At 41.3% G+C, this 20,260-nt stretch overlaps 1 protein-coding gene across 3 annotated transcripts in view; it reads right to left on the bottom strand.

The window, feature by feature from the left end:
• Nucleotides 1-20,260, bottom strand: part of HDX (highly divergent homeobox) — a 32,495-nt gene that overhangs the window by 2,415 nt on the left and 9,820 nt on the right. For all 3 annotated transcript variants that reach the window (XM_087728233.1, XM_087728232.1, XM_087728234.1), the window contains 7 exons: nucleotides 13,696-14,808; nucleotides 11,902-11,955; nucleotides 9,423-9,569; nucleotides 6,797-7,004; nucleotides 2,720-2,799; nucleotides 2,425-2,508; nucleotides 725-847 (listed from right to left, as the gene is read on the bottom strand). In XM_087728233.1, the coding sequence (XP_087584359.1) occupies nucleotides 725-847; nucleotides 2,425-2,508; nucleotides 2,720-2,799; nucleotides 6,797-7,004; nucleotides 9,423-9,569; nucleotides 11,902-11,955; nucleotides 13,696-14,808 (1,809 nt within the window). The remainder of the gene's footprint in view (nucleotides 1-724; nucleotides 848-2,424; nucleotides 2,509-2,719; nucleotides 2,800-6,796; nucleotides 7,005-9,422; nucleotides 9,570-11,901; nucleotides 11,956-13,695; nucleotides 14,809-20,260) is intronic.

Here is a 20,260-nt window from a genome sequence, read left to right on the forward strand (position 1 = left end):
TTCTAGGTGTTCGCTAAGAAAGGATTTTTCGAAATGACCATCAGATCATTAGTATTTTTTATACAGTATTTAACATGTTCTGAAGCTAAGGAGTTCTACTCCCCCTCCCCACCTGAAAAGAACTCTGTTCCAACTGCCAGTTGTCTCACATTCCGTCTGTCAGTTCAAACTGGCAGACGTTCCACTCCTTCACCCAGGAGCGGTCTGGGGCTCCTTACAGTATTAAACGTCGATACCTCACCAAAATGTATATGCCTTCCACCTATGGAACTGTTTCCCTTATTTGTTTCAATCACCAACCACCACTGAGCCAACGAATTGAACTGGAGTGAATCAGATTTTTCCTGCACAGCCCGATCACATAGTTTCGTCCCGAAGCACAGGTATCCAGCTAGTATTTTAATAATATTTGTCATTTTAATCTTTCAATAGTTTAACCAGTTTTGGCTTGTTTTTATGACTTGTAAAGTCACCTTCTAAGGGAGATGGATGGCATAAATATTTAATAGATAAAATAAACCCATCCCAATCTCTGTAATCCACATTTAACAACCTCTATAATAGAGAAATATTCAGAGGCAACATCCTCACTGTGTATATATTTACATGTGTATCGTTAGTGGCAGAGAATTGTTCTAACCGGGAGACCCACTGAAATTTGCTTGTATCTTCACAGCAGAGGCAAAAGATGACAAAAGGTTGTTTCCTTTTTCTTTAGTCTTACCTGCTGCTGATCTTTATCATCTGTTTTCACAGCAAGTATCAAACTTCTTGTGAAAGTCTGGAGTTCAAAATACTTCTGTTTTTGATGCTCCAGTTCACTCTCAATGAACCTTACTTCCTCGTTCTGGAGGGAGGAAAAAGGTTCCATATAACTTACAGTATATTTCATTTTGTAAGGGTGTTAAATTGTTCTTCTCAAATGTGGTCATCCCCCCCACCCCCTTTGGCTGTTTAAAGAGGAGCGATATTTGCAAATATGTGGTACAAATATGTAGAGTTTTATGCTTTGAGAAAAAGTCAGTTAATATAAAAATGGATCAATTTCTCATAGTTTTGAGATGCAAAACATGAAGTTATGATATTTACAATAAATTTACAAAGTATTTTCCCCAAATGAGAAATACTAAATAATAGATTAAAGAATAGCAGCACAATCCAATTAAACATTAAAATGCAGAATCAAAATGCCCCTTTCTTAATCCATATCTTATCTATCTATCACTCCATAATCCCTTGCGGGATGGAGTCTAAGCAACTGAATGGAGGTAGCAGAGTGTTAACTGGCCAGATGCCCTTCCTGTTGCCAATGCAGAGTTTTTTTCCAGCAGATATATTCTCAGTGTGCCCAGAGAGAGAAATATCTGTCTCTACCTAGGATCAAACTCACAGCCTCTGATTGTGAGCCGAGAGCTCCACCTCTAGGCCACCGCACATCCATCCATCTACCTCAAAATCTACCTATCTACCTATCTCTCTCTCTGTCCTATGTTTTGTAATTAGGAAACACTCTTCCTATTTATTTCAACAACAAAAACTGCAATAGATAAGAACTCTATTTAAAATATATATGGATAACCTATTTTTCTCAAATATTTGCTCATTTAACCGAAAATACCTGTTTCCCTGAAATAAGCGCTTGGTCTTATTTTCGGGGAGGGCTTATTTTCAGGAGAGGACTTATTTTAGCACATGTGCTCAAAAGCCTGATTGGGCTTATTATACGGGGAGGTCTTGTTTTGGGGAAAACCGGGCAACTGTTTATCAAAATTCATGATAACACATTCTTGTAGTTATACTATTCAGATTGGTGGCAAGTGATATTAAAGAAACCACTTTCTTCACATTTATATTCATCTGCCACTGTTCTTTCCCTTAAAGCAGGGATCATGAAGTAACTATCTGAAGCTCAGTTGCACACATATTGCGTTTTTTCCCCCAAAGGCCTCCATTTACTTTAAACCTGGCAATGTTCTAGGATAACATGTGTTCTATATTGTTACACCAAGTGAAACCTAAGTTAGAAGTGATCCACCTCCAATTCTTATGTACATATGTAACCTTTGCAAATTTGGCAAAAAGCTGTCCTTATCGTATTCCCAACTGCTGTTGCTTATATGGCATCAAAAGCAAACATTATCGCCTGTAATCTACAAGCTGGTGAAATTGGAACATTCTGCCTGAAAAAAATAAAACCATCCTACTTTTAAAAATGTTTGCTTCAGCACCCATCTGCCTGGAGTTGTGTTCTCACGGTCCCTAATTTATACTCGAGACTTTAGAGCACTGAGGCTTCTACTACGACTAGAAAGTGGCTCAGGAATTCTGGGAGTTGAAGTCCGCAAGTCATAAAGGGGCCATGGTTACCCACCTCTGATTTAGAGGATGTTTTTTTCTGTTTAAACAAAAATGCAGGGCACTTACTTTGTAATCCAGAAGAGAGCTCATCTGATCCACTTCAGAATTACTTATCATATCGCTTTCTTCATCGTCTATTATTTCTATTTTCTGGAAAAAAAATGTATTTCATTTTTGAAAGCAAACATTTTGACACGGTCAGGATTTCATCCTCCACAAAAGCTTTCCAAGATTGGATATTCTGAGTTTTGATTTTTTTCCTCCCTCCCAATTCCACAGCACAACACCAAGCCCTTCAGATATCAGTTCATCAAGCTTTGTGGTTTTAATTTAGGGAGTTGATTTTAGGAAGCGTTCTCACCACATTATCTGAAGATACAGTAGTGTGGTCCTCTTCTTTGTGGCCCATGCCTTCATTTGGAAGAACTTCATTGTGTTCTTCTGCAGAAATAAACAATGATGTAATTCTAAGCAAATTGCTGATCTAAAGACTGTCAGAAAATCCCCAGAAAGAAAGAAAGTGTGTCCACTTCACAGAGACTTATGAAAAGGTTAAGTAAAATCAAATTTGTCTATATCCTGTAATTAAGAGTTAATAACAAAATGAATTTAAAAAACCTCCAAAGTTATTAGATCTTGTTTCCACTCCCCACCCCCCCAAGGATAAATCATCCTCTTAAATCATCTTGCTTTTCTTCTGACATAGTAATGCTAAAATTAACTCTACCTGATAGTGAAAAAAATAATGAATCATTATGCGGAATCAATACTGAGCACCTCTTTGTTTTATTTCTATCCAAGTCCTAGAATATAAGTGATGCTTGAGCAGGGTCTGCAGGATTGTCTGGGACGCTACACCTCCTCATCACAACCTGTTTCCCTTGTTACCTTCTGGGAGGGGGCTTCATGGTATCCGAAGCAGAGCATCAGATTCATCCACAGTGTTGTTCCATATAGGATCAACTTTGTGAACTCTCAACTCTTCTTTCCGTTATGTATTCAAAATGGACAGTGATTAATGTATGTGTCTGCGCATGTGTGTATCTCTACATCTATATCTATCTTATCTATCTTATCTATCTTATCTATCTATCTATCTATCTATCTATCTATCTATCTATCTATCTATCTATCTATCTATCTATCTATCTATCATCTATCTATCTATCATCTATCTATCTATCTATCTATCTATCTATCTATCATCTATCTATCTACCTATCTATCATCTACCTATCTATCTATCTATCTATCTATCTATCTATCTATCTATCTATCTATCTATCATCTATCTATCTATCTATCTATCTATCTATCTATCTATCTATCTATCTATCTATCTATCTATCATCTATCTATCATCATCTAGGTATATATTGTGTCACAACCCCTGGTATGCCCAAATATGGGAGGAAGCATACTGCTTCCTTTCTCTGTCTATCGGCTCACCCCAGAAGACCATCCAGACAGAAAGCCATTATTTTTAATGTTGCCTTTGTTACATTTGTATTGCATTTGTGCTTATTTATCAGCACAAATGCAGCATACATGGGTATATGTACACACACATACACACACACGCACATTTTATTTTTGTGTGCCAGTGTGCTCACAGTAAAAAAAAAAAGGCCATAAAGGTTATCTTATCTTAATGGCAGGGATGCCTTGGCTCGGTGGCTAAGACACTGTGCTGGTCGATCAGAAAACAGTTCAGTGGTTCGAATCCCTAGCGTCGAATAACAGAGTGAGCTCCCGTTGCTTGTCCCAGCTTCTGCCAACCTAGCAGTTTGAAAAATAGGGACCACCTTTGGTGGGAAGGTAACAGCGTTCCATGCGCCTTCGGCGTTTAGTCATGCGGGCCACATGACCATGGAGATGGCTTCGGACAGCATTGGCTCTTTAGCTTTGAAATGGAGATGAGCACTGCCCCCTAGAGTCGGGAACAACTAGTACATATGTGCAAGGGGAACCTTTACAATGGTATTTCTAGTCCAGCCAACAGATCATCAGTGTTCATGAAAAAAGGATATAAACTGAGAAGCAACATGAGTGACTAGGAATTACTCTGGAGAGCTCTAATCCATCCACTGTTACTGGTGTGGAGCTGGATTTCAAATCTTGCAATGGCCAAACAAGAGAAGAACTGAGAGAGAGATCCATTGTCAAAACTAATAATATAATCAATTTTGTATTCCGAGCTTTGGTACTCGTGCTAGGGCCCATCTTCAGGGAACTTCTCTCTGGCAGAGTGTGAACTGTTCTGTGTGTGGTATTTATAGTGCCTGTTGTATGTGGCCTTTTAGATGTTGATTAGGGCAGCGGTCACCAACTAGTGGTCTGGGGACCACTGGTGGTCTGCAAGAACATTTTGGTAGCCTGCAGAAACATCTTTGCATTTTTTATATTGCACTAAATCAGTGATCCTCAAACTATGGCCCTTGGGCCGGATACGGCCTGGCGAAGCAATTAATCTCACTCGCTGAATGGATGGGGTCCTTCAGGCACTTAGCTTGGCCGCCTGTTTAGTAGCTCCAGTCCTTCCCTCCCTCCCTGGGTGTCCAGGCACTTCAGGGAGCGGCATGTGAAACTTCGGCCAGGCTCCTTGAGGGACGGAGTTTGCAGGGGACTGATCTGGCATCCGGGCTGGCTGCAAGACAAACATTCATTCTTGGCCATATTTGAGATTCCTAGCTGCAATGGACAGCAAAGTTAGGGTTGACCCCGGGCACTCTTCTCCGCTAACAGGCGGCCAAGCTAAGTGCCTGAAGGACCCAATCCTATCATTAATTCATATTAGTGGTCTGTTGGATTAAAAATTATGAATTTAGTGGTTCCTGCGGTCCGAAAGGTTGGTGACTCCTGGATTAGGGTAAATTGAGGGCTGGCTTTTAAGTCATTGGCTATTATTTGCTTGTGCTGCCAGAACCTCACCTTCTAAGCACTTGATAAGTTGGTGAAAAATCAGCACTGCTGTTGACTGATGAAGGGCCTGTTTCCCAGGCTTCAGTCACTTCCCTGGCTGTTTTTGTGCCTGCTCGTCCAACAATCTTAATAGCTGCAAAATTGAATGTCTCTGCATTGATCAGAGTGATTTTTTTGGTGCCTTTCTTTGATAGTAACAACCGAATAATCAGAGAAGCCATTGAGATAGAAAAACGCCCACACAGCATGAACAGGCGGGATGATACCTCCCGCCTGCCAGCCATTTGGAAGCCTGCCCGTATTGATAAACGAGTCCCGAACATGATGAATGACACCAGGCCCACACTCACAAGAGCCACACAGAATATCACCACCAAACATCCATAAAGAAAGCAGACAAAAACCCACACTGATGAGGAGGCACGACCAAGGACCAGAAGCCAGACTGCAAATGCACAATTAGCCTCTTTAAACCCCTCCTATCCTTACATGAAACACAAACCCCCAACCAATCAGAACACACCTCCATCCAATCAGGACACAGCCAAGCTCCCACCCAATCAGTTCAAACCCCCACTGGCAGTTAAAAGGAAGAAACAGCCGAGATCTCACATTGCTCCTGGAAGCACCAAGCCTGAAGATGACGAATGAGACTTCGTCGAAACGTCGCCAAGACATCTCCAATTTTACGCGGGAGAAAACCCGAACAACTAGAGACATACATACATACATACATACATACATACACACACACACACACACACACACACATATACATACACATATACACATACACACACACACATACATATATATATATACATATACACATACATATACACATACACACACACACACACACATATACATTACCCTTGCCTTCTCCAAATTGGTTAAACAAAATGATGAGATCAAGCTTGGCATATCTATCTATCTATCCATTAATGTGCCCCAGAAACAGGCTATTTTTGAAGTACCCAAGGCAAAACCTTGGCAATTTGTTCCAGTCAAACGCACAAGGAGCAATTAGCTGAACTGTGAAGCCGGTAAAATGTGAACCCCTGTTCATTTTAACCAACACAGTTACTGTTGCATTTTAAAACACACTTCTGGCATCGTAACAGCCTGCCTCTGACACTTGTTGGGTTGCTAAGAATGGGGTCTAACTCTAAAAGTTCATTTCAGCCGTATTAAAGATTTGGTGCCAAGCTATGAGTCTGTGCCTCTCTTCTCCTGAAAAATTAATTTTACCTTTAAAGTTAAAATTTTATCTAGACTTGGACTGTCCAAATGAACAATGAAATATTCAGACAAGATATATATACGTTGGACATACATCCTGGCCCAGACTGACTTTTTAACTAGGATTTGTTAAAGTCAAAAAGGTAGAAAACTCTCAACATAATCCCACATGTGAGGAACATTGTCTAAAGTTGATCCATGGAAGCCTCTTTCTTTGTTGGCCATGGCGAGTTGGCTGTGGCGAGTTGGCCACGGCAAGTTGTCATAGACCCACCTTGGGAGCTTCCTTCCGATAAGCAGATGGACACTTCATCATTCCTGTCATTATCCTCTCCTATATCAGTCAGGGGATCATCGCCTGGAATGGGTATCGATTTATCACTGGAATCAGACTGACTCGAAAAAACGGCAGGGCCACCTCGCGGGGGAGGGACTTCAATGCCCATCAAACGATACTTCCGTCTCCTATTTCCGATCCAAGTCTTGGGTGAGGAAACGGGAGGGGGGGGGGAAATTAAGACATTATCTTAATATTAATATTCCTTAATATTAAGGAAGCCACAATCACAACTGCAATCATTCAAGAAGGAACACATTTGCATTATTGAAGCTTCTTTGGAAATGTGTGGATGGCAAATTTCACATAAGATTTAGAATCCAAGAGAAACTTAATGAAATTTCAACATATGTTCTCATTTCTTCTAATTTTATCACCTCCAATCCAATTAGCTTTGGATGAAAAGCTGTTTACGTATTGATTATCAATTAATGAATGTCTAAAATGTATCGTACTGAAGTTTTAGAATTAGAGGCACCTTAATGGCAATTATCAGATTTGGCTAAGGAAAGAAATACAGAGAAAATCCATTTAGAAAGAATCGGATGGCGAGGGCTGCCCTAATTATACCTGATTTCTAAATTGAAACACTTAAAAGCACAAGTGAGAGGATGTGCACAGGATTATTTATTCTAAAAAATGGTCTTGAGGCAGTATTATATAGAGAGAAAGGGGGGACAGAAAGATATAGGACAGTGATGGAGAATGTTTTTCTGTTCGGGTTCCAAAAGGGTGCACGCCCATAATGCAACGCCCTCCCCCTGCGCATGCGCGCACAATCCCTCCGTGCTCCCTCCTGCACATGCTTGCAGGCCTCAATGAAGCCTCCGGAGCCTGTGGATGGTGAAAAAGAGGCCCAACAGGCCTACTGGAACTTCCAGCATGCGCACTGGAGCTGACATAGGGCAACACCTCACGTGCCCTCAGATATGGCTTGGTGTGCCACCTGTAGCACGTGTGACATTGGTTCGCCATCACGGATACAGGACATGAGGGGTCCTTGGTACTCTCTGAGCTTCCTTGGTTTCTTGCAGATGTTTCATTACCCTAACTAGGTAACATCATCAGTGCTAAATGTCTATGGAGATTTACCCAGGTCATGGTTGTCCCAAAGGTGCTTTTCCAAGAGGCAACTGGACTTTCTGGATTTTCTCTGAAGACGTTTCGCTTCTCATCCAAGAAGCTTCTTCAGCTCTGACTGGATGGGGTGGAATGGAAGAATGTCTGCAAGGAGTATCAATCCTTTCATTCCCCACCATCCAGTCAGAGCTGAAAAAGCCTCTTGGATGAGAAGTGAAACATCTTCAAAACCCAGAAAGTCTAGTTGACTCTTGAAAAAAATGCACCTTTGGGACACTCATTGATGCCAATAAAGAGTTCTGTTACAGATATAAGACACACAGAATATTTAACAAATGTTTGGGGTTTTATACCATTTAACGACTGTTTCAAAAAAGGTTGTAAAATCGAGAGCAATCACATGGTGACCAGTTTAACGTTTGGGACAACTTATGACCGTAATTCTGGGCTCAATTATAATTGTAAATCGAGGACTATCTCTATTCTCCTGAATTCCCAGCCTTTCTTCGCTTCATCATTGAGCACAACGCATATCAGGCTCAAAAAAGAAAGAAAGAAAGAAATCAGCATCATTCATGTAGGTTGAAGCAGAAATGATTTATTGAAGCTTATGGCACAAGAATCTGGTCACGTAACAGTTAGCACTAAATTGGGATCAGATAAGGGCCAATGGAGGACTGGCCTTCGCTTGTTTGTGGCAACAGAAGGATTCTAAGCTGATGACACATTTTACTCCACCTCCCAGTTCTGACTGCTCTTCTCCTGTATTGTATGTATTGCATTCTCAAGTATCCAGGTATTCAAGCAGAGCTTGGGAAATTGGGAAGAAGGATCAGAGCCATGCTGGCACAATGGTTAGAGTGCAATACTGCAGGCTACTTCTGCTGAGTTCTGGCTGCCTGCAATTTGGCAGTTTGAATCTCACCAGGCTCAAGCTTGACTCAGCCTTCCATCCTTCTGAGGTGGGTAAAATGAGGACCCAGATTGTTGGGGGCAAGATGCTGACTCTGGAAACCGCATAGAGAGGGCTGTAAACCACTATGAAGCAATATATAAGTCAAAGTGCTATTGCTGTCAGGTAATATACTTGGAACTCCATACATGCAAAGCATAGCTCTTATCTTTTCCTCTTTTTTGGGATGGGTGGGTTGATTGAGATCAAAACAAAACTCAGCTTCCTTCCACAATACGGAGAACTGAAATACAACTGTTATTCCTTTTCAGCTCTCAGGTTGTTTTTTTTTTTAAAAAAGGGATATAAATCTCAGTACAACTGAAGTATCAGACATCTAACATATAGTAGCTATCAATAAATGTCTCACCTAAGGCATGATATCTATAAATAGACAGGAAACAGAGCACTTCCTAATGTAACCATTCAATAACACGTGCAATCTATTTCGATCTCACTCTTGCAATTCAGAAAAAAGAAAGAAAACTTTCATCACGGCTATTTTGGTTTCTACAAACGTGACTTTCTTACCCTTACTATTTCACAGTCAACGTTTAATTCCGCAGCCACGGCTTCAATTTTCTCTCTGCAAACCGACCCAAGGCTGGTCATGCCTTTATCCCAGTATTTCTTAAGGGTGGCTAAATCTCGGTCGCTGAATTGCGTACGGTCCTGTAACTGTGAAAAAAGCACATATCCTTTTTTTGCCCCCCACAATGAAGAGTGCAAAAGACAGACAAGGGCAGACAGTGAATGGGGCATTCAACCGGAATGGGACAATTTGCTCCAGCCAACACACCATGGTCAATTCACCACGTCCAACCCATGGGAAAACTTGCCATGGCCATGGGACAACTCCCAGCGGGACAATTCAATTTAATTATTTAAAATAATTAAAAATTATTTTAATTTTTGTCATTCACGTTTAATTTTGTCGTCCCCCCCCCCTCCTTTAGCATCCTTTCTTTAACTGGATTTATTTCTTCGATATTAATGTAACTCTTGTCGTCTCATGGTGAATTGTCCGGTGGCAAGTTGTTGTAGACCTCTACTCAACATCAAGTCCTACTTTAAATTATATCGTCGAGTCAAAATTATTGGTTTATTTATAACATCGGTGAAAAGAAATTACTCCAAAGAAATAGGTGTAAAATTGAGGAGACTTGTTACAAATTAGCACAAAGCTTAGTCACTTGGACCCAATTAAAAACGGCTGCCTTTAGCTGCAGAATTTTGCAATCTTCTTTTACCTTGAAAAACCTACAAGGACATGGGCTTGCGCACACAAATATGCAAAGATTACTAAATGCAGTTTATTAAAAGTCCAGAAACTTGGAAAAAGAATGTTCCTTTTCTTAGAACATCTTATTAAAAGTCCAAAAACTTGGAGATAGCAATGTTCCAGAAAGTTGCCATGGTCAAATCTTTTTAAAGTACAGTCAGTGATCAGCAAGGTTAAAAAAAAAAGAAAAACCCAGAAACAACAATTGAATACCCCCGTAAACACACAGTATATCACAGAAATGAGTACACCCCCTCACATTTTGTAAATATTTAAGTATATCTTTTCATGTGACAACACTGAAGAAATGACACTTGGCTACAACGTAAAGTAGTGAGTATACATCTTGTATAACAGTGTAAATTGTAAATGTGCTGTCCCCTCAAAATAACACGCAACCATTAATGTATAATCTGCTGGCAACAAAAATGAGTACAACCCTAAGCTATAATGTCCAAATGGGGCCCAAGGGGCTTGATTCACACTAGTATTTTGGTTGCAAGAAGTGGAGAGATTAGTGTGCCATAATCCAACTCACACAAAATTAGAGAAAAGTTCACCCCTTTATTAATAGATATCTATATTTATTAAGAAGCCATTTACAGACCATGGCTTAAAACATTAAGAAACTTTGCTCCAGATCAGGTTTTAGGATGTGTCATTTAAAAATGACACCTAAGATTATTCTGGTCACAAAACCAACTTTGCTAATACTTTGTTATCCTACTATAACTGGAGACAGACAAATGACTTTATTTCATTTGCAAACCTCATTTGAATACAATTTCCCTGTGCAAATGAAGATTATGTAAAAGTCTAGAAATTGGTGCCATTTGTTAGACTGCAGCTTCTGCAAACGGGTTTAAAATGGCCTTGAAAGCATTTTTAATTGCACAGATTCAGGCTATTTAACGCCAACACAAATTAATATAAGATAGTTAACCAACAACATTAAAGAGGAATCCGCGCAAAACTTTTTTTTTTAAGGATAGATTTAGAGTTATTGCAGAATTAAAAGATTCACAGCCTTTCTGTTCTACTCTACTTTTTTCTTTGTGCCCCACAGGTTTGATTTCACTGGCTTGAAATTAAACCAGAAAGAAAAAGAAAAAGAAAGACAAAACTATTTGGAAGCAGACAGAATTTAAGTTGAGACTAATGTTCAGTTGAAATGGACTATAAATTGGGACTATGAAGGTTTTACTTTGATTGGCCACAATTGAAACTGTCTTCATTACTCTTGGGATCAGCAAGGCTCATCTTTCAAAAGATTTATTTTGTTTTCCAAAAAGATTGCCACGTTGTTTTAACCCACACTGGGTTTTCCAGTTGCTTTTAAAAATACCGCTCCATTAGTACAATTATTTTCCAGCCGTTTTTATCATTGCGATGCTGTCACTGAAACGCAACAACGAAAACTGTTGATGGATATAATTAATATTAAACCAATTTGTAACAGTTAATGGACAGGATTTTTGACTATAACAACTTTAATTGATTACTGCCTACATTGGTGACAATCCCCCCAAATTTACAGGGCTGCAAAAGAAAAACAACTCGAATCAGAATTATTACATGCAATGTTTCTTGGAAAAATAACAAATGCTTCTCATTGTTGGCTAAAATTCATTATAACCTACTCAGAACTGTGCTGTATATGAATATATGTAACAAATAAACATACAATCTAAAGCTGAAAGTTGGTCCAGTTCCACAGGATGTACTTACTGCTCTTTTCCTGGAGCACCCAGTAATCCAAGGCACAGTAAGGTTTCCTGAAATCTGTGGAAAATAATAATAATTAAAAAATAGCACAAAGGTATCTTTGCATGCTTCATAGACAGATAATCATCTGAAGAACAGTTACTGTAAGTGTATTAGAATGCATTCTTTTGAGATGAACATAAACCATTCTTCTTTCTCTAACAAAACCTGATTTAGAAACAATAAACCAGTGGTTCTTAACCTTTTCTTCACCATGGATCCCATTTTAAATACCTTTCGTGACCCCCAAGACTTAACATTTAAATCATAATATTTCTTCAAGCCTTCACACATTCCCTGTGACCAGTGGTGGGATTCAGAATTTCTTACTACCGGTTCTGTGGGTGTGGTTTTGTGCGCGTGGCAGGGGAAGGATACTGCAAAATCCCCATTCCTTCCCCGCTCTCAAAATTTCTGCTACCGGTTCTCCAGAACCTGTCAGAACTGGCTGAATACCACCTCTACCTGTGACGATATCACGCTCCCCCACCCGCCCCCCATAAGGAGTCCACGGATCACAGGTTGAGACCAGGCATGAAATCTGCTTACCTTCGCTATCATTTAAGAACTGGGCGCTCGCGTCCGTGATGAAGTCTGGGCAGGTGGATGAAGCCTGCCGCCACTCCTGTCAACTAGAGGCAGAATACCGCCTCTGGTTGAGACCCAACGGAATAAATCATCATTTACTGGATCTCGAACTTATTGAATGGTTCTGAATTCTTGTAAATTCAGCTAAGGGTTTTTTTTTTTTAGTTGATTTAAATTGTATTGTATTTTATTATTTGTATGCCGCCCTTCTCCGGGAGGACTCAGGGCGGCGAACAGTTCAAAGGGGAAAAAAGGGGGAACATAAAAAGACAAATACAAATAATAAAAGTAGACAACAGTCGCACAACCATACATGTCGAGAGGGGAGGGAACTCATCACCCCCAGGCCTGCCGGCAAAGCCAGGTTTTGACGGCTTTTCGGAAGGCCTGGAGAGAGGTGAGGGTCCGAATCCCTGCGGGGAGTTCATTCCAGAGGGCCGGAGCTGCCACAGAGAAGGCCCTCCCCCGGGTAATAGCCAGGTGGCATTGGCTGGTAGATGGCACCCGGAGGAGGCCAACCCTGTGAGATCTAATGGGTCTGTGGGAGGTAATTGGCAGCAGGCGGTCTCTCAAGTACCCAGATCGAATACCATGAAGGGCTTTATAAGTTACGACTAGCACCTTGAAGCGTATCCGGAGACTGATCGGTAACCAGTGCAGCTCGCGGAGGATAGGTGTAACGTGGGTGTACTGAGGTGCACCCACAATCGCTCACGCGGCTGCGTTCTGGACGAGTTGAAGTCTCCGAATACTCTTCAAGGGCTGCCCCATGTAGAGCGCATTGCAGTAGTCCAGTCTTGAGGTCACAATCTAATCCAGAATATGAATCAAGATAGACTTTTCGCTTCATATGGTTCTGAAGATGTTTTCAGAACGATTGTTTCCAAATTCAGGTATCATTAGAATTGTAATGCAGGAATGAAGTATCGAAATGCCAGGGACGTAAGAGGAAAATGGGCATGTATAAAGAAATGAATAAATGAAATAAATAAATAAAGGGGGGGGGGTTGAAATAGAAAACTCTTCTTATTTCCTGGTAGCAGAAAAGAAGATAGCAATTCCCTTTACCGTCGCTCATGAGCTGGAATTCGTGATTTACAATTTTTTCAAAATGGAAGTGGCACCTTTCCTAAACGTGGGAAGAAAACTTAGGAAGAAAAGCCCAATTACCTGATAATTATTTTGGTTCTGAGATAGCCTTAGTTGATTGGATGCTGCAAAATGAGAAGAAAGGTTACTTCTTGATGGATGGGAACTGCTATAGAGCGTACTGGATGTGCTATGCAACGAAGTCCGTGAAGGTAAGCGATAGTCTCTGTTGTGATACAAGATATTGTTGTGCAAGTTCCTCGCGTTCAGCACGTGCGAATTGCAACCCATGCTCCTGCCCGAGCCCAAAAAAACGGATCCCGGATTCTCGACGCGGAGGGGCGTGCTGGTTAACCGGGAGTAGTTTTGTATCTGAGCACCCATGGAGGCCAACTCTTCCTCTCTGGCGTATTCATCGTCCACATCCCCGGTTTCCATCGCGATAGACAGGCAACTGCCTTCTCCAGAAGTTGACAGGGCCTTCTCACGGCTTCCTCCCAGGGACTGGTCGGTCACAGCCAATGAAAAAACCTCTCGGATTTCCAAATTGTGGGTGCTGCAGGAAGGATCTCTAATGTTCGATCTCTGCCCGGACGGAACGGAGGAAGCGAGGATGGGGTGCTCTGGTTTTTGCAACCGTTGGCAGCCCACCTGGTCCATTTTGTACGGCCGGTGGCACAAGACGGGCTTCTGAGGTAACACTAATTCCGCCGTCTGAACCGACGAGCCGCCGTAACTTTTCTTCGTGTGGTTATAAATAGAATTCCCTGAATTCAGCACGCTGGTTTGCCTGGAGAGGATGATGGTTTTCTCGCCCAGGAACAGCGAAGCGTTTTTACAGTGGGGAGCTTGGCGGGTCACCGCGATGTGTTGCCGCTGGAATTCGGGATCGCTCTTCCCAGCGGACCTCGACAGGGAGTTTTTATGCATATCGCTCATCAGGGAGTTAGTCTGTTTACTGGAGACCAGTCGGCTGGATGAAGTAGCTGGGTTATAGATGCCAGTGACTATGACGTCGTTGTTGGAGGACGTCCACGAGGACTGCTGGCTCTGGGAACGGGCAATGCTGACCACGTTTTGAACAGCCACTTCCGGAGGCACTGTCAATGTGCTGCTGGCTGTGGCGGATGGGCTTCCTCCAGAATCCATGGCGTTCTTACTGCTCATCTTTCTTCTTTTGTTTCCAACCCACGTCTGCAAAAATGAAAAGGAATTTGTAAGCAAAGAGGATTCGTAATTTTCCGCTAGCTTTCAAGGTGGCCTTTGGTGACTTAACTATTATTCTCAAAGTAGGTAGTTTTCCAGGCCTCAGCTATAATTTTCAGAGAGTTTTCGAGATGGCTTTCCACGCCTCACCTATAATTCTAAGCTAGATGGTTTTCCAGGCCTCAGCTATAATTTTCAGCTAGACTTCAAGGTGGTGTTTCCATCATTATGTCAAATGCTTTATTCCCAAACTAAAACTTTGTTTAAAGTTCTGAGAAAATAATAAACATTTTCAACACCTGACTGATATACATATGGGAACGAGAGACAGTTAAGTAATTAAGGCTGCAAAAAGCCAGTTCATTATAATGGTTAAGACACCAGCTAGAAACTGGGAGATTGCGAGTTCTAGGCCTGCCTTAAGGCATGAGGTGCCGCAGTGGTTAAAGTGCAGTACTGCAGGCTATTCCATCTGACTGGCAGCTGACTGCAATTTCGCAGATCGAATCTCACCAGGCTCAAGGTTGACTCGGCCTTCCATCCTTCTGAAGTGGGTAAAATGAGGACCCAGATTGTTGGGGGCAAGAGACTGACTCTGTAAACCGCTTAGAGAGGGCTGTAAAAGCACTATGAAGCGGTATGTAAGTCTAAATGCTATTGCTATGAAGCCAAAGGGGGATCTTGGATGAGCCAGTGTCTCTCAAACGTAGGAAGAAGGCAATGGAAAGCCACTTCTGAAATCGTGGCAAGAAAATTGCAGGGACTTATCCAGGCAATCACCAGGAATCAACACTGACTCAACACTGACTCAATACACAGTAACTTTGTGACCAGGAACCTGCCCATTTGAGAAGTTACAATATCCAGGATTATTTTACATGTTTAATTTTATGTTAAATGCTATAATTATTTTAAAAAGTGGGGGAAAAAACAATCTTTACAAAGACATTAATGACACCATTCAATTCCTCGAATTTTAACTGTTTCATGTTTAGAAATGTCACTGAAGTTCTATTTTATTATTTCTTTACATAAAATATGTTTTTAAATGCTTTGCTAAAAATGCATTTAAAATGAAATGAAAAGGAATGAATTATATCTATAGTGTCAAATCACAGTACTTTTTACAGTGATAGTGTGTATTTTGGATTCAAGTTCTGTTAAGATACAACCTGTTGTGCCTTAAAATGGCTTCTACTGTAAAGCACAATGGAGTTGCCATGGTAACAGCTTCACAGTACTCCACAATGGGGCAACCTTTAGTAAGAGGGATTGGTAAGCATAAATAAATACCCGGGCAACGCTGGGTTATCAGCTAGTACTACTATAAAGGGTGTGTGTGTGTGTGTGTGTGTGTGTGTGTGTGTGTGTGTGTATTTGTATTACAAATTCAGGTCAGTTTATGATTGGATTGGATATCAGTTTCTTCTACTATAAGTGAGCAGAGATTTATTAACTGAATTATGTTTATTTTGCACATCTGGTTTAAGAGAAGGTGCCACTAACTCTTTCCTCAGAAATCCTCATTTTTGTTCTCATATGAAGACTTTTTTTTTTATACCAATGGACCCCAACCTTTGTGGCTTTGGTGGCCCAGCTGGGGGAAGGGAGAGGGAACTGGGCCATGCCAGAAGCGGGATGGCACAAGCTCACTTGTGCAAGTGGTGGGCCAGTGCACACCTCGGCTGGCGCGAGTGCCCGCTGGCTTGCCGTGGTGATGCTGTGGCCGTGTATGTGCTGGCCTGCTTGTTGGGCGCACTAGCCACTCGTGCAGCCCAGTTCCACATAGGCCACACCTGTAGTGGGCTGCAGCCCGGGGGCTGGGGACCCCTTTTGTATAGCATAGGATGTTCATGATAAGTGTCTCTTCCAGTGCTGCAAACATTTCAAATGCAAAAGCATTTTCAGCCACAATGTACGTTTCAAAGATAAAGCCAAAAATAGGTAATGAAAAACATGGCACCCTCACTCCCCACACCTAGCAAACACATGAAAGGAGCCTTAATGGTAGTATATTAAACTGTCTACGTATGATGAATAAGGGATAACTAATGTATTACGCATGATTCAGACCATATGTTGCACAAAGAAGACTGTGAACGAGAATGGACTGAGAGTCCTATTAAGTATAGAGGGGGGTTCTGGAGGCACAAGGAGAAAACCCACCAAGTCAAATCAAATCAAACTTTAGTATCTTCATAGACCAGTGTAAAAAAAATATATATTGGAAAGAGAAAAAGAGAGCAGGAAGCTCTTTTGTTTTGCTTCCCGGCGCAACAAGAAGCCACGTGGCTCATTTTGTAGTGGAAATCAATTCTGATTTCTAAGCCTTTGTTTTGCCCAAAAGCATCACCACAAAAGTGACACGTTCTAGCCGTTCAATGGAGACACAACAATACTGCTCTGCTATAGCAGCCCACACCTGCCATTTAAAGGAAAGAAGAAGTTCTTGTCCTAAAAGCCCACAAGAAACAAACCAAGGAAACAATACATACTATAGTATTGTCTAAGCAACCAATGATCAAGCATTTATAATTTTTCTATGGAACAGATAAGAGAAAAAAAATCAACTGTCGAATAACTTGTAAGAACTGTAAAATTCTTCCACCAAATCGGTAGGACCAAAAAAGAAAAAGAAAAAGCACAAGAGTGACCCCAATCTTATCACGCATCCTGCCTCACTCATAAAGTTTCGTGTAGATGTACAAGAATTGTTTCCCTGTTGATTAAAAGAGAGGGAAGGAGTGAGATAATTACACATTCTCTTTTTATTATTAGTTTAGAGGTAATACTTTCTGGAAATACTTTCATTCTCTCGATCATGGATTTTTCAGGTGAAACTTCACTACCACACAAGATATTTTCCCTGAGATATTTGGTCCCTTCTTGTATAGGTAAGTGATAACAAAGGAAACCTGCAATTCACAGAGTATGCCAAACAGAAGCGTTATGATCATTGTATTCCACCCATAATATCAGAGTTTTAGGTATTTCAACCCAGCGTAATTTAGGCTGCACGCCATCAATCTGGTGCCCTTCAGACTGAGACCAATGCTGGCAATTGAGGAGAAAGAACAACCTGAATATTATATAATATGGGAATTATTTTAGCAATGGTTATAGAATAAAAATGGAAGTTGGAAATAAAAGGAGATTAAAGAAAAGTAGAAAATATGTTAAGATAGAGATATAAACAATATGATAGTTGTTAGTATTATGATGATGATTATTATGCTTAATATTTTTATTACATTTTACTAGAAGATACGTTAAGAGGAAAAAATGAATAAGATTATTATGTTCAACTGTTTAATATACTATAATTCTAAGATTAGGGAATTAATATCAATGTGAATGATGCTGTACATCTTGATAGTTATTGTAAAGAGATATTTGTACCCAGACGACATACTGTTTAAGGAAAGATGGAATGTTCATATTTTAAAAAAAACAAAATTTTTTTTTAAAAAAAGACAAACCAGTTAGTTTTGTTGCCACCTACAAAAAAATGCCACCTCAACCTAAAAACTCCTATCCAAATCTCAATCCTAAAATGTTCCCCTACTGTTCTGACCGAGGCTTCCCAAGAGCATGAAGCAAACTCCTTGTACATACATACAATAGCAGAGTTGGAAGGGACCTTGGAGGTCTTCTAGTCCAACCCCGGCCTAGGCAGGAAACCCTATACCATTTCAGACAAATGGCTACCCAACATCTTAAAGACTTCCAGTGTTGGGGCATTCACAACTTCTGGAGGCAAGCCGTTCCACAAATTGTTCTGTCAGGAAAAAACCATTTTATTAATTCATTTTTTTATTATTTTGTCCCGACAAAAAAACCCTTTATTAATTTACTGTGAATTCTGCTAATTCACATCCAGCAAAGTCTTTCAAGGGAGGATTTACAGTCACAGACCTTATCTGGCTTGGAGAGCTGCCAGGCCGATATTTGCAAAACCTGGCAAGGAGTCTCAGAGAGTCACGAGCCAATTAATTGAACAAAATGTCTCCTGCAAACTCCACTTCCCTTTCACTCCTCTTTGATTTCCTTTGGGAGGGGCCAGTCATCGTCCACCTGTGGCCTTATCCTCAAGTTGACAACTGTTCTTTAGCTGTTCCCTTCATCTGGCAACTCTACACATGCCCACACTGGGAACAGGCTCCAGCTGTTCATCTGCCTCACTGATGTCTGACTCTGAAGGTAGCTGATAACTGGCATATGGCTCTGCCCCCCCCCCCCCACTTCTGCCTCCGACACAGAGTCCTCATCAGAGCCTTCCCCAGGCTCCAAGACTGGCCCATGTTCCTCCCCAACCTCCTCACTGTCCGAATCTGCTGCCAGCTCTGCTGGCCGCTGGCAGGCCACAACACCTACGTCCTTTAACCTTAAAAAAAAGAGAAATAGACAGGTTCTGTGACAAAGAACACTCTCTAAAAACAACTGCCCTATCAAAGAGGGTAATGCTTGCCACTCAATTTCATCTACTTTTATTTATTAATCAAATTTGTATGGTCGCCCATCTCACCAAAATCGACTCTGGACAGCATATAAAAATTGAGCAACATAATGGTTTTAGAAGCAATAGATGTAAAAATAAACAAATCCCAATTAAAAAAATAACCATATAAATAAAAATAAACATACAAACCCCTGGGCAGAGAGAGAAGAAGATTGGACACCTCAACAATGGAGCCAGCTAAGCATGTACCGGATCTGGTTCTTGGGGAGCATCAAGCCAAATAACATAGCCAGGTCTTGAGGGACATCCATGATGTCAAAAGCTAATTTAATTTTGGGAAGAAGCATGTTCCATAAGGTGGGCCCAAGGAAGAGAAGGCATATCTCCTGAGGTCCACCAAATGTAGGTTCCTAGCTGATGGTACCTGTAGCAGGTCTTCTCTGCCAGATCTAATGGAATGGGAAGGTGTCACCGGAAACAGGCAGTCCCTCAGGTAGCCGAGTCCCATGCCATGAAGGCCATTAAAGGTTAAAACCAGCATCTTTAATTGGGACTAGACACAAACTCTTTGAACTATGGTGCTGGAGAAGACTCCTGCAAGTCCCTTGGACTGCAAGGCGATCAAACTGGTCAGTCCTAGAGGAGATCAACCCTGACTGCTCTTTAGAAGGCCGGATCCTGAAGATGAAACTCTAATACTTTGGCCACCTGATGAGAAGGAAGGACTCCCTGGAGAAGAGCCTCATGCTGGGAACGACTGAGGGCAAAAGGAGAAGGGGACGACAGAGAATGAGGTGGCTGGATGGAGTCACCCAAGCAGTAGGCGTGAGTTTCAATGGACTCCAGAGGATGGTAGAGGACAGGAAGGCCTGGAGGAACATTGTCCAGGGGGTTGCGATGGGTCGGAAACGACTTTGCAACTACAAGCAACAAGACGCAAACTGGCAACCAATGCAGCTCACGGAGCAGAGGTGTCACATG

Source organism: Thamnophis sirtalis, unplaced genomic scaffold (assembly GCF_051295495.1).
Source record: "Thamnophis sirtalis isolate CommonGarterSnake01/CBP01778 unplaced genomic scaffold, rThaSir2_p1.2 scaffold_13, whole genome shotgun sequence".
In the NCBI taxonomy this organism is placed as follows: domain Eukaryota; kingdom Metazoa; phylum Chordata; class Lepidosauria; order Squamata; family Natricidae; genus Thamnophis; species Thamnophis sirtalis.